This window comes from Anolis carolinensis, chromosome 4, assembly GCF_035594765.1.
Source record: "Anolis carolinensis isolate JA03-04 chromosome 4, rAnoCar3.1.pri, whole genome shotgun sequence".
In the NCBI taxonomy this organism is placed as follows: domain Eukaryota; kingdom Metazoa; phylum Chordata; class Lepidosauria; order Squamata; family Dactyloidae; genus Anolis; species Anolis carolinensis.
Window position 1 is genome coordinate 231,154,654 of NC_085844.1, and position 15,931 is coordinate 231,170,584.

Consider the following 15,931-nt stretch of genomic DNA (forward strand, 5'->3'; position numbering starts at 1 on the left):
TTGAATGCACACAAGTTCATTGGACAAAAAAATTCCAGTGGCTTCTGTAGGGGATCTTACATATGTGTACAACAGTGAAAGGATTCCAGCTCATAAGTGGGCATCCAGCCACTTCAACACTTGGTGTGGTTCACTTGGGTTTCAGTGGTGAAAACTAAGCTCTTGGCTGTGCTAAAGTTGCTCACTGAACCATTGGAGTGTAGTGTTTTGAATGGTCTATCCTGCTCAGCTATGGAAACCCACTGAGTGATCTTGGAAAAACCATACTACCCCAGCCGTAGAGGAAAACAATGCCAAACTTACTCTGAATAATAAATCTTGCCAAGAAAATCCAATGAGTCTCCATTATGCTGCAGCCAAATTCAAAGCATATGTCAACAGCCTCACATTTAGATCTTATGCAACAATCACTTTCCCCTGTACTCTACTGTACATCCTACACTATAATAAACTAGGCTTGTGCATTTGTATGGAATTACTTACTGTTTCTCTTTGTTCCATTCATATGGCCCCAGTTCCGTTTCTATCTGCAGCTTACAGAAACGGGTTGCCTATACGAGTGGGCTTTTCTGTCCAAGGTCCCAAAAAAACCAAACATTTTTTTCAGGCCTTGGGCGGCAAAGCACCAGGCCCTGCGAGCCAGGCCTACAGCTGAGCACTTGACGGTAGGCCCGGCAGCCAAGGCCTATGAGCTTCGAGCACTTGATGCTCATAGGCCCAACTCGCAGGGCCTACGAGACATTGAGTGCTCAATGGCTCATAGGCCTAGTTTGCAGGGCCTACAATTGAACATTTGGTGTTCAACTGTAGGGCCTGGTTTGCAGGGCCTATGAGATATTGAGCACTCGATGCTCGTAGGCCCAGCAGGCAAGGCCTATGAGCATCAAGCGCCCAGCGCTTAGCTGAAGGCCCTGCAAGCCATGGCCTACAGCCAAGCACTGAAAATCAGCTGACCAAATGGCTACCGTTCCCCTCTGCCTTTCATTTCATTATTTCTTTTGTTCCCGTGGGGTTGTACCATTCTGTGCAATCAAAATGGATGAAACAGTACAAAACCATGAAAGTAACAGATGAAACAGGATTCAGGCCCTATCCTATAATGACTACAACAAAACCTCCAAAACTATGAAGAGGTGATTATATTGAAGATTGAGGAAATCTGTTCTCAAAGCTTCTAGATTCCCAACTTCAATGCAGCTGCTCATTCCTGTGCTAGAAAGTAGAGCTTGAAGAACCAACAACTTTGTATAAGAAAAGGAGGTTCAGATTAAACATTTGGGTGTACTTTCCCATGATATAAGCTCTTCAACAGTGGAACTGAATGACTTTGAAGATAATAGGCTCCACTTCGTTAATTATTTTGAAGGATAGGTGTGATGTTCAACTATCAGGGATGCCATGGTAGCCTGGATTAATTCATCTTTGTTGGCACTATCAAGGTTGGCACTATCAAGGATCACGTGTTATCACTTCAGAATGTAGCTAGGTGGTGAAATGATGGTGTCATTTTCTAAACAATAAAATAAATCAAGTGCATGCTAAAAATGGGCATACAATGCCAAGAATTCATTTTTATGGGAGAATACTCAACCTACAGTGTGAAACAGACCTGGGGAAAAGTTAGTTTTTACTTGCAGCTCCTAGAAGTAGGTTGAAGCACCAACCTACTTCTCACAAACAGAAGTTGAAATGAGAAGGTCAAGATTTCATTGTTTCCACACAACAACACAGAGTATGGAAAAATTACAATTGAGATGAGTTGCCCATCTCATCTTCTGTTTATAAGAAACAAGTTTATATTATAACAGGTGATACTGGATGAAGTCCCAGGCTTGTGTAAGATTCCCACCATTCTGCTCAGAAAAGGGACACTACTTTTTTCTCATTACAATCATTTTATTGCCTAATAGAAAACAACACCTAACATTTTTTGCTTTTAAACACACATGCACAGACACACACCATTAGTACTTCCTTCGCACTGACTCAGCTGGGAGTAATCTTCATTGAACTTAATGGAAACTGACATTTTAATAGATATATTGCAAACTGTACTGTAAAAGAATAATATGGTCCTACATTCAGATCAGATCAGAATGGACCATTTTAGATCAAAATGGGAAAACTTGAGTTTTTGTCTTACCAAGTTAATCCCCCCCCCCCCCCAAATCATTTGAGATTTCTAAAGAACCTTTATTACATAGCCATATATAGATATAGGGGTGTGTGTGTGTGCACAAACATCAAAAACTGACCAGCAGTTTGATAGTATAGTAACTGATTCACAGCCTAGTGCAGTCTAGTCCAGTTCATTCTCCATATTCCCTGGGATCAGGGATGCAGGACCACTGCAAAGGTGGGAACACCACACATTTTGACACCTCCTCCCCAGTTTTTAACCTGCGAGGATAACTCTCTAATAATCTCCTAAATTGATGAATACTAACTGAGGATTATTCATTAGGAAACACCCAAGAAGGCTACTTGGTAATACCCAAGACTTTGCTTAAATACCCGTATAACACTTGTGCAAAAAGCAGAGATGAAGTCTTGGGACTTTGCATCTCCCCTTTACAGCAGATTCATTGGATGTTATCTGTCTCTTCTATTTAAAGATAGAAGTCTCCCTAGATAGCAAATCTACTGCAAAGCTTACCAATATGCTGAATAATGGGGGCGGGGGGAGCTATGGCATGATGGCAGCTAGGCCCTATTGCATGATAGTGTAAGCTGATCACAAATGAAGAAAAATTATTTCATCAGCAATCTGGTCCCAATAATGCTTACATATGAAGAGGCCATTCAATATATAGACTTCAGGAACCCCAATTACAAAGGAGATCTTAGGGAGGGGCAGTTGTGACCTTTTATGCATTGCTGGACTCAAACTCGCATCCGCCCCAGCAAAATGACAAATAGTCAAATATAGGAAATCTCATCTAACACCATCTGGAAGGCACAGATTCCCTGCTGCTATTGTGAATCCCATAAGTTATATATAACCTACAATGGTGTAAAGTATGGTGATTCCAAAAAAGCCTTTGAGCACGATCTACATTCCAGCAATAAAGTGAGAGGGCTTCAAAATGTTCCTTTGGGGGGCTGAAACCACCCATGCTGGATTGTAGCCATGCTGGATGGAGCCCTGTAGAAATTACAGTACCCAAACTTTGATGTGCGGGCTCTTCTATCTCTTCAGTATCATTACTGAGTAGGACCTAGTGCTTAATCTTTTATTTGAGCTATGGCAGGTTTCTTCCTTGACTTGGGAAAGATCATATTAGAAAGTTTTTTAAGAATACTCTTCTTCTATAGTTTTAAATATTTATCCTTCTGACCAGGTGGCTTGCAAAGGATGTTACAATTTGCAAGGGAGTGTTAAGAAAAAAGGCTTTATAGCAGTGGTTCTCTACCTGTGGGTCCACAGGTGTTTTGGCCTACAACTCCCAGAAATCCCATCCAGTTTACCAGCTGTTCAGATTTTTGGGAGTTGAAGGCTAAAACATTTGGGGACCCACAGGTTGAGAACCACTGCTTTATAGTCCATCAATTCGACGTTCTGTATTGAGGTGAGCACAATCTAGTCTGCAAGGCATCTCAGTTCATTGCTGTGTCCTCAGTTGCCCTTTCTCCCACTGTTCCACAGATTTCTAATATATACAAATATCTTCACAGGCACCAACCTAAAATCAAGCACTGAGTGTATCTCAATTCAAGGAAAGAGAAAACAACCTGAACTGGACACATTCTTAATCAAAGTCTGCCAACCTTAGACCAATCAAGAATCAATTTGGATTTGAACTCCTCAATTTTTCCTTTTTAAAAACTATCTTCTTATTTTTTTAATCTGGTCTGAAATTAATTTAAGAACTTGTGTATAGCTATGACAGTCTTCAAACCACAGGCCAATGTAGAATTAAGTATGTCTAGTTCATACTTGCTTTACATCTTATTAGATTGTGGTCCAAGTTTTTATGGATGTGCTGAATGATACATTACAGTTCATCTGTGTGCTTTGCTCTATTTTGGTATCAGGTCAATTGTCCATATTGTTAATGTGAACCTTTAATGTCAAATGACAGATTAGCAACAGAAGCCAGGAAACAAAACCTTTAAAAGATACCTGGCATCAGTTGAGATAAATGTTTGTGCACTAAATGGTTTAAACTGTTAAGAAACGTTTTAACAACTTTTTGGTAGGAAGCTGAACAGAGACTCCGCTTCCTGTGGTATAGAACTAGCTTAAAGATAGTTTAGATCTTTTGTCCAATATAAATACTATATCAACTATCTCCTTGCATTAGTCATTTCCTCTCACCAAGTTCAGTAGGAGGTTAGCACGTTCCCATGTTATGGCACGATTACAACTATAAATCTGCAGAAAGATTTGCCAGTTGTATTGTTCTCAACCACAGCTTTTTCCATCATGGTCTGATTTTGGCCAAGGTTCAAAGGCCTCCTTCTTCCCACTTGATACACAACAATAGCACTCTGCGAGCTGCAGAGAAAACATATTCCATTCCAATTGCTCAGAAAGAGAAAGAGAGAGTGGAAAGTTTTTGTGGTTCAACAAACAACTACCTCCTTACCAACAAGAAACAATATTGACAGAAGTGCCTGACTGCTTCATCATAACAATTACCCATGGAGCACACACTTTAAGAGGTGAATATCTTATACTTTCATCTCTTAAGTAGCGAAGCATTACTCAAAACCAAAAAGGAGACAATGACTGCTATTTTTTCTGATGACCCTCAAGCATGTTTAAGAAGGCAGTCAGAAGAACTGGCAGTGGCTACCAAGAGATGATTTGCATAGGAGCCTGTACAATTGATTCTGGATATGACAGGAAGAAGATCAAATGCTCCTCATTCTGCTGTTATTCCTCCAAAAGTGTACAAAGTAGATTTTCAAAAATCTTTCTGTACCTTTACCCTAAGAGACAGATATTCAAATTGGGAGTTTGGATATCTTCATAAAGGAAACAGACTAAAATTATAGCTTAGATCACTGATTCTTAAACTGTGGGTCCTGACCCCAAATGGGGTCCTCTTTGCACAGTGTTGGGGTGATTAAAAATTTGGGAACAGTAAAAGCTGTAGACTCTGCAGAAGATTCTTCAGCTGTACGCCACAAAAAGAAAAAGTCTGTTTAGCAAGTCTTGCAAATGCTGGTTTTTATGCCTATTTTATATACCTATACACCCAGAGTTGTGCAAAACATTCTCAAGTGAAAAGGGGGCTTAAAAAATTTCTTAGGCAGAAAGGAGTTACAAGTGTCAAAATCCTAGGTGTTGTTGGTTATATTTCAGAGGAAGAAAATGGCAAACAACCTTGGGATATTCCTTGTTCAAGAAATTCCTCTGAAATTCATGGGGTGGCCATAAGTCAACAATACACCTGAAGACCGATACATGCACACAACGCAGTGCTATGAGAGAAACTGAGTCTAAGAAAAAAAATCTTTTAAAATGATTTTTATTCAAAATTTTCACAGTGATACAAAGTAAAAGGAGAAAAATAGAGAATTTTGAGATGGGGTAAGGAAAGGTGTGGAAGGGGGTGTGTAGGAAAAATTCTTATTCTTTCTTTCTTTCTTTCATACATGTTTTTGTTCTCTCTCTCAAACACACAGTGCAGCTTCCACTTCAGCCCTGGAGATAATTTTACACACTTTCCTAGGGCCCTTCCAAACAGGCCCCATATCCCAGGATCTGATCCCAGGCTTTCTGCATTAAACTGGATTATATGAGTCCCCACTGCCAGATGATCTGGGATAAACAGAAAACTTGGGATCAGATCCTGGGATACAGGACCTGTCTGGAAGGGCCTCTAGCCTATTGCAGTGACTTTGATCAGTCTAAACCACTAATCAAAATTAATATATTGTCGTTATTTCCTCCTTTCCCCCAAGGAGATGAAGGCAACCTATATGATCCTTTCTTCCCCCTATTTTATCATCACAAGAACCCTCTAACGTAGATGAGGATGTAAGAGAATATGATATGTCAACTAAAGATCTCCATGTTTCACTGAGGATTTGAGTCTCCATCCAAAACTCTAGTGTCTACACATTTAATTCTTTCAGAAGCTATGACCATATTATGCTTAAAACAAGGCCATTTATCAGTACCTTCTAAAATTAAATGAAGCACTGTACACATGCACAAAGAGAGACTCCATATGAATAGTTTCATTCACTAAGTGCAGAGGTACCTTTTTACATGTAGATGACTTAATTTCCATATCAATATAAGAGACCCATCAAGTCATCAACTTTCCACACAAGAAAAAAAAAAAGAATAGTCACAATGAAGCCATCCCGAGTTTGGCTCCCCACACTGCATATGTTGGACTACAACTCCCATCACTGTCTGTCAACATGTCTGACTGTATTATATCAACTGGCTACATACAATTAGCAGGATCTATGGAAACAATGTCAACACAGACTCCCCAGGCCGATTGTTAGCTGACCTTGCACTGTGTTGTAATGTAAAGTGCTTGACCTTTGCAAAACATTGAATTAAAAAGGAAACATAGCTGCCAATTTAGTCTTGTAGTTATGTGGATAACAAATTGGCACCTTGAAAAACTTTCCAGCTGTTTAAGAGTGTATTGTCAAAGGCTTTTATAGCCAGAATCACTGGGTTGTTGTGAGTTGCTGTGAGTCTGTATTTAAGAGTGTTTGCATGTATGTATCTTCAAATCTTTCTCAATGCTGAGTACGCCTGTCCTGTCTGGCAAAAGTCTGCCCATGCGAAGCAAGTGGACATAGCACTGAATGAAACATGCAGAATCGTCACAGGATGCCTTAAACCTACACCTGTTGATAAACTCTACAAGCTAGCTGGCATTGCCCCTCCTGACGTGTGACGGGAAGTTGCTGCTAACTGCGAGAGAAATAAGGTTGAACATTGTGAAAGCCACCCACTGCATGACTATCAGCCTCCTCCAGTAGACTCAAATCAAGGAAGGGCTTCATGAGAACCACCACTCCTCTTGATGTTCCTCCAGCAACAGCAAGGGTGTCCCTCTGGGCAAACCAAGAATGGGCAACTTGGAAGTCCCTGAACAGACTCAGAAGTGGAGTGGGAAGATCTAAAGACAACTTGGCAAGGTGGCACTACCTGGAGGAATCCTCCACCTTGTGTGACTGCGGAGCAGAACAAACAACCCCGCATATGTATGCTTGCCCACAATGTCCTGCCTCATGCACGGAGGAGGAGTTGTTTAAAGCTACGGACAATGCGGTTGCTGTTGCCCGTTTCTGGTCTAAAACTATTTAGTTGTTTGGGATTTCCTCTATTTTTTTCATCATTTTTAAATGTATTTGTTATGCAATGCTTTTGACACAAAATAAATAAATAAATCTTCAAATCACTTATGGTGACTCCATGAATTTCATAGGGTTTTTTTAGGCAAGAAACTCTAAGAAACTCTTAGGCAAGAAACTCAGAGATGGTTTTGCCAGTTCTTTCCATTGGACCATACCCTGCAATATATGTTATTTGTTCATGGTCTCCTATCCAAGGATCTACCAGAGCTGAGGCATTGCTTAGCTTCTAAGATCATATATGGTATAGAATTTAGAAGCTTAACAATAATCACAAAGAAATGACTTCCCATTCCTTTCCATACGAATATTGTAATGAGTAATGTTTTGAGGAGGGATTGAAAGTATACAGGAATGAGCTCAGGACTGGTTCCTAATCTCAGAATTAATCCTAATAATATATATTTTGCATGAGGCTCCAGTTGGTGGGTCTCAATTGTATTAATTATATAATTTTACATACAAAATCAATTATCTATATTGTGCAAAAATGAAGCACCCTTCCTGAAAAAAACAGGTATCTTCACGATAGCCTGTGCACTTTGTTGCTGTTTATGTTTTATTTTAGTAGACCCTTGTCATGTATTACTAATTTATTATGCAGACAGTTTTAGTTTGCTGTTTGTAATTTGTGACACATTTGTAGTTTGTGATATTTGTAATTTGTGGCTTTAAATCTCTCTTTTTAAAGGGGCAACTGCCCTGATCTCCTATAAGAAAGAGCAGGACATAAAACAAATAAAGAAGTGAACAAATGAGATCATGAATTGGTGTTGTGCAGTTTAGTACAACTTACCCGAACAATGATTCCCATCCGTTTACTTTCGTAGGTGAATGGAAAGATCTGGAGAATGGTGTAATTTAGGATGTGGCCACCAGGGGTCCTCAGCTGTACAGAAGACTGGTCCCGGCCAACCAATGTTAAGCCTACGCTTTCGGTCCACTGTACCAGGGCCACCTAAACACAAGAAAGGTCAGAGGTCAGATAGACTGCTGAGATCAGCGGTTCAGAGGTCATGCAAATGGAACAGCACAAGGAAGGGGGAAGGGAAGTGCGGGAAGCAAAGAACAAAATTACTCAAGTTGTTAACAGCACATTTCCTCCACTGGAGTCATTCCTCTAAATGTTATTACGCCATGATAATGCCTGTGTGTCTTTCAGTGGCACAGTGGGGCTGATCCTGGATGTATTTATTTACAAGCAACTAAATTTAAGATTTAAAATATCTTACTTGAAATATAAATACACTGTGATAGAACAAAACACTTAGTGAACTAGGAGTGGAGAGATCCGTTCAAGCAGAAAGGCTGGGTTAATTTTCAAAGGAGGAGGTCTTCCCTTCAAGTATAAAATGGATCATGAGTGTGTTTCTCTTTTTCTTTCACCTCTTTTTGCAGCAGCCAGATTGGCATCAGATATTTATTTTAGAGAACAGATAACACCAGTCCTGCAGGAACATTGGCTTCCAAATTTGTTTCCAAGTTCAGTTGAAGGTACTGGTGCTAACCTTATAACCCCCCAAACAGCTTGGGGATATAATACCCGAAAGTCCACCTTATTAAAAATTTGAGATACTCAGGGAAGACCCTGGAGATTCCACCTGAACATCAGGAAGAACTTCCTCACTGTGAGAGCTGTTCGGCAGTGGAACTCTCTGCCCCGGACTGTGGTGGAGGCTCCTTCTTTGGAGATTTTTAAGCAGAGGTTGGATGGCCATCTGTCGGGGGTGCTTTTTCCTGCTTCTTGCAGGGGGTTGGACTGGATGGCCCATGAGGTCTCTTCCAACTCTACGATTCTATGATTCTATGCTCCTTTCTGTGTGTAGAAGTTGTGTTGGTGGGTACACTTCACAGGGCCTTTTCTGTAGGAATGACTCATGTGGAACTCCCTTCCCAAGGAAGTTAGGCTGGAGCCATCTCTTTTAAGTTTCCAATACGCAGCCAAAACACTGCTGTTTCATATGACATTCATTGCTTGAAACTGCTTTTTTAATTACTTGAAAACTGGATTCAAGAATTGTTTTAGATCACTTTTATGAGATTTTAAAAGGTAGTATTAATGTGTTTTTAAAACTTCTCTATCTTCGTATTGTTTTGTTTTTTGTTTGTTCATCACCTTAGGAGCCCTTGTGATCTTTTGATGTTTTAAATGTTAAAAAAAATTAAATTGGCTTTCATTTTATGCCATTCAGAGGTTCTTTGATATATGGCAGGATTTATTTTAAAAAGAACAGAACAAAACAAAATACACAAGGATCCATTTGGAGAGTGAGTTTGCTACTTCTTACATGGCCTTGAACATGGCCGGGTGATTAAAAGGGTGATTTATAGAGCTTTTTATTTATTTGAGAAAGGCGGGAACTTGCTACCTATATATTTGCCTTTACATTTAGGAGCTGTATCTGTTATACAAACTTTCTCTGGAAACTTTATTGCTCGGAGTCCCCTCTGGGGTTGAGATGGAACAGAGTAAAAAAGCAGTATTAATTTCTTTATTCCTGGCAAAGGCAATGACAGCTACAAAATAGTGATTATAAAAATAAGGTGTATACCAAAAAGTGGATTTCTTCAAATCTGTATATTTGAATGGCCTTTGGCATGCTCATGCCACCCAATTTACTCAGATTTGGCAGGGACAGTCCTAATTAATGCTTCCTCATCCCACTTTTACAGCTGCTTTCAAAATGACCCAGTTTCTTATGTTCTTTCCACTTCCCCCTTGTCCTCATCTTACCCCAATTCCTGTAAATTCAGTTCAAAGTGCAAAAGCGGTTTGAACTTAGTTCAATTCAACAAGGGGAAAGAGGAGATGAGGGAATCTAGTTCGAGCTTGTGTGCTCTTCCTCATTAATTACTTTTGCTGTTTTAATTGCACTCTGATATTGCTTGGCCAAACATGTCCTTTTTTTCATCTCTGAAATGCAAAAGGATACGCAGGCTATCTTCTCTAAGTTCCCAAATAGAAATACAGGTATAATACTCCTTATGATTATAGAATATACAGAGGGCCAATGTATGGAAATTGCAAAATGTTCAAGCCACTCCAAAGTACAGTAGAGTCTCGCTTATCCAAGCCTCGCTTATCCAAGTTTCTGGGTTATCAAAGCCATTTTTGTAGTCAATGTTTTCAATATATCGTGGTATTTTGGTACTAAATTCATAAATACAGTAATTACAACATAACATTACTGCGTATTGAACTGCTTTTTCTGTCAAATTTGTTGTAAAACATGATGTTTTGGTGCTTAATTTGTAAAATCATAACCTAATTTGATGTTTTATAGGCTTTTCCTTAATCCCTCCTTATTATCCAAGATATTCGCTTATCCAAGCCCGTTTAGCTTGGATAAGTGAGACTCTACTAAGCTACCATTTCTAATTAAGGATGTTGCATTCAATTATCTAAATGAGAACAAACAAATGTTTTGGATTCTAATCAGAAAAAAAAGATCAAACATAACTTTTGAATGCATTTGGTATGGAATGGTAAAAAGTAGTTGTAGTTGAAAAATTAGTTGAAAAATGATACTGGTTTGGGATCAAACACTTCCAAGCAGTGATACATACAACATATATATTTGTAAACAGACGACATCTTCTTAAAAGAAATATCTACACAAGACAAATGGTTGCAGCATTCCTCACATTTCAACAAATGCTTCAGCAACTTCCTAGCTCGTCTATTTGAACATTTGCCTCTTCTGCCCATTAAACAGCATCGAGCTTTGTGGTGAGGAGGGGGAGGGCTGTGGATTAACACTACTTCAGGGAGCGGCAGAAAGATGATCTGTGCTTGTTATCAACCTGACACTCCAATACCTCAGTTGGGTCACATGGCCAATGTGGACACTGCTAGCAACACATTTGATGAGTACATCCTTTCACATCCTGGGAAGCCGTGAAGTGTCATCAGGGTGAAAGGCCAATTTTCCAAAGAATCCTCCAGGGCAAGTTATCTCTGATCAGATTCTACCTATTACATTTCCCCTCTGTTACTGTATGGCCTCAACCTGACGGGCTCTCAGAGCCCCAGAGGCGGTAACTGATCTCTCAATAAAGATGCTTTCAGGAGCTTGTGCCCAGGAATGCACACAGGAAACAAATCTAGGAAATCCTGCTTTGTGTTTCAGGAAATGAACCCTGTGCCAACTGGTAGAAATTACCACTACTCTTCAGGAGTGAAGAATTAAGGAGAAGGAGGGGGAAGGAATACCTCTGAAGTTTTGGGGCTGATTTCAGCATAAACTGACCTTCCTGACTTAACAATATTTTATTGCTATAGAATTTCAAAGACGGAGGATGGAGGTTTAAGGGGGAGGCTTTTCATAGAGGCCCTGCAGGGAACAGTTGCTAAATAGCTTCTCTTCCACTTGAATCAGTGAGCATCTAGCTTCTTGTTGCAAAGATTGGACAATGGATGGATTCAAACTTCAGGAATAGAGATTATGAAGAATATAATGATGGCAGGAACAGTGGAATATACTGCCTTGGAGTGCGGTGGAGTCTCATTTGAAGGTTTTTAAACAGAGACTGGAAGGCCATCTGTCAGGAATGCTTTGACTGTGTATTCCTGCATGGGAGAAGGTTGGACTGGATGGTCTTCTCCAACTTTTATATGATTCTATCATTCTGTGAATACATTTCATTGTTAAGAGTCAAAACCAGCATATTGTAGTGGTTTAAGCAATGAAATACAACTCTGGAGATTGGAGTTCGAATCCCTGCTCGGTGATGGAACCCACTGGATGGCTTTGGGCAAGTCATGCTTTCAGTCTCAGGGGAAAGCAATGGCAAACTTCTGAAAAATGTTGCCAAGTAAATCCCATGACTACATTAAGTTGGCAAAAGTTGGAAATGACTTGAAAACAAGCAACAATAATAAATATATTCTGAGAATCAAGCAGACTCTTACCATCTGGGACACAGGTCTTTAATGAATCAAGATTCATATTTTATCAATTTTTTAATTGACATTGGTGATTTTTCTTTTAATTTAGAGGTAATTTGACCCTCTCAAATGGTTTGAGCATTGTACTATGAATATGAAGACCAGTATTCAACTGCCCACTTAGCCATGAATCTCACTGGGTGCCTTTGGGTAAATCACACTCTCTCAGCCAAAAAGGAAGGCCAAGGAAAACTACTTCTGAACCAATCTTGGCAAGAACACCCTGTGATATGGTTGGCACAAGTAGACAACTACTTGAAGGCACATTAGAATAACAATAGCAACAACAGCATGATGGTACAATCTAAAGGTTTTATCTTAACACACAAGACAATGGTATTTAAAGAAGCTAACTGTAGTTTTTGAACAAATTTCCTAGAACTGCTGCAAGTGAAACTTAACAAACAGGTATACATACTTCACCACCTAAATTATCAATACGATGTTTGTATTGGGGGGGGGGGGACAATAAAAGAAAACCTGTTTTTTTCAGGGCACTTTTTACCTCATCGGGACTAGCTGCTTGATATACCCTGCAAGAATCTTCATAGTGCCTCTCGGCTTCGGCTTGATCTGTCACACCGTTTGATTCATAGACAGGAGTCACGTTGTGGCAGAGGGCAATTGCTTTCACAGCTTCATGGACACGGCTGCTCAGGGTCTTACGAACTTTGGTAGCCAGAGTTGGGCCTTTTAGAGCAGGTGGTTCATGGGACTGCTAAAAAAAGAGAGCGTTAAAAAAGAAAATTAACCATGTTAATTAGGAAACCCTTGCTTCCATTAATATCCCTTATTTGCAACTGTAAATGGTTATTTTTTTACAAGTTATGGCAATTAAAAAAATGAAGCTTAGTGGCAAAGTATGCTACAGAAATTTAAAATTAGCCCAATGTTCACCACAGCTTCTGGAACCTTCAACTAACCTGCTCTCTCTTATGCAAACTTCTGAAAGTTTATAATATTATCAAGCACAACCTTAGGAGGAATTACTGTAGAACATAAGGCGCAATCCATCAAACTACATGGTGCTGCTAAATCCTTCTGACAGAAAGTTCAGTTCTCCCACTGAAGTCATTAAGATTTCAGAGTGCTTTATCAAGTTTGGAATATGATTTAATATTTGAATAAAATTTTCTGGGTTTTGAAAGAGTTTAAATAGTTCAAATTCATGGAATAAATACACAGATGAGTTGGACTGCAACTCCCTGGGGCAAAGGGGATATTAATTCAGGTCTCTATACAAACCCAGTGCAGTTTTGTCTAGACTACACTGGTTTTTACTAGAAGCCTGTGGTTCACTTGTGCCTTCCAGATATTGCTGGACTGGATTTTCCAAAATCATTGTCCAAGGCTTTCATGGCTGGAATCAAAGGGTTGTTGTATGTTTTCTGGGATGTATGGCCATGTTCTAGAAGTATTCTCTCCTGATGTTTCACCCACATCCACGTCACAACCTCTGAAGATGCCTGCCATAGATGTGGGCAAAACGTCATGAGAGAATACTTCTGGAACATGGCCATACAGCCCGGAAAACACACAACTCTTCTCCAAAATCCCTATTATTTGCAATGGCTGATGGGAGTTGCAATCCAACATAATCACCACAAGTTTCATATCCTAGTTTAGAACAATAAAGGGTCAAAGCCAGGCAAACGATTCTTAAATATTTACTATCAGATTAACTCCAGCAGTTCCTCTTCCTAAAGAGCTGTAAGATGTTTTACACTGAAATTATTTATCTCCAAAAGAGGTTTATAATTTGGAATGAACTGTCTTTTATGCTCAGAAACACATGATCAGTGAAAAAGAAGAAACAGATGGGCTGACATGGAGGTAGAAAACTGATCGTTTAATTTTTAATACTATTTTTAGACCCAGCATCTACCCTTTCAGGTAATGTTGCAATTACTAAATTATGGTGGTCACAGGGGGAACATATAGCCAACCAGTTTCCTGTTCTGTTAACCTCTTGAGTCAAGAGGACAAAAGTTTCACTTCCAGGTCAAAGGGCATAGCATGGTAACAGTAATTAGAGCAATGAATCAGAACTACAGTTTAAATGAATCATGGTCAGCAAATGCTTCCAATTACCAAAGAATCTAACCTTTTAATTATATTTAAACCTATACACACTGAGAAGCTCTCTTTACCAATGCTAAACATGACTTTTCCATTATTGAATAAAAGTTGGGTTTTGATGGAGGCTTGTGTTCTGCTAAATGAAAACTCCAGAAGTATTGACAAGTAATGAGAAACTGACATACAATCCTACTTTCCATGCTTCCAGGTAACGAGTGTTAGTTCACTTGTTTGTGAACTGAAAATGGGCAAATACAGGTTCCAGCCCACACTAAGCCAGCAAACCTATTGGGTGGCCTTGGACCAGACACTTTCTTTTAGCCTGTGATATCTCACAGGGTTGTCGAGGAGGAGAGCTGTGTATGCTACTTTGAGCTTCATATGAAAAAGGTGGAATATAAGTGTATCAAACACATAAATAAAGGTGTGTGACTCATGACTGGAGAGCCTATCTAATCAAGAGACCCTGATCATGTACACAGAGTTTGTGCACATTTGGTTTGCATAGGCACAGGCTCCTTCCAAGGTTAGGCTGAATGCATGAAGCAATCAAGAAAGTAAGACAAGACCAGAAGGTATGGTTTTCTTTCTCTTCAATGCACATGTATTGCTGAACTATGAAGACCTCTATAATCTCCTTCACAGTTAAAAATCCTACTAACGTTTGCATCCCTTTCATCTTATCCTGACATATAGAATGGACATGTAAATAATAATCTGGTGTTTAGTGTATGTTCTTTATACTCCCAAATGTCCTTTTATGATTTTATACAGATGCCTGAAGAAGGTTTTATGGGTCATTCTTTTATTATTCTATACAATTCCCTGAAGAAAACTTTAACAGTGCCTGTAATAGGTCAAGTGTTTCCCCTAAAAAAACCCACACATCTTTTGAGTATCTTGAATTTTTTGTTTATTCTGTGGATTATATCAGAAGTACTCACTTTTTATTTCTTTAATAGATTGTTAGTAGCTAAATTTTCTATAGGTAGAAAATTAAAATGACTTCCGTCTTTCTTGGAGTAGTGGATGAAGAAAGTGGGATGTGATTATTCATAAATTTACTCAATCTCTTCTTGTTACAGTACTTAATTTGTTTCTACCCAGTCTGAATTTGAATGCATTGGACTGCTCTTTGATCAAACCACACACACAAACCGGGCTGGAGTTACACTTAAAAATATTCCTGTTCCAATTTACATCCAAATAAAACTTAAGAACACAAACCTACAGAACCTATCTTATTCATAACTTGGAAGCTGCCTGTATATTGCTCAAGATCCTTTCATGGCAGATGCTGGAGATTAAACCTGGAACTACAGTAAGAATTAGAACATAATTCCTCCAGTCTAGAAATGAGCAAACAGTGGTAAAACAGCTTAAAGGAGTGCTTTCATTGGGGCAATTACACAGGCAGGGGAAGTTAAACCTTCCATCTATGATTTTCCTGATTCATTTGTAGCCATTGTGTCACCCATGGCTACTTTATATTGAGAATAAGAAAGTTGTTATTAAGCACAGTTCTGGTAAAACAAACAACTTAAAACCAAAGTGAAAGAAAACATGATG

General features: G+C 39.2%; 1 protein-coding gene across 1 annotated transcript in view; it reads right to left on the reverse strand.

Annotated features, from left to right (window-relative positions):
* Positions 1-15,931, reverse strand: part of atp9a (ATPase phospholipid transporting 9A (putative)) — a 92,965-nt gene that overhangs the window by 24,902 nt on the left and 52,132 nt on the right. The window contains exons 14-15 of the mRNA XM_008115598.3: positions 12,789-13,001; positions 8,132-8,293 (exon numbers count right to left, since the gene is read on the reverse strand). Coding sequence (XP_008113805.2) covers positions 8,132-8,293; positions 12,789-13,001 — 375 coding nt within the window. The remainder of the gene's footprint in view (positions 1-8,131; positions 8,294-12,788; positions 13,002-15,931) is intronic.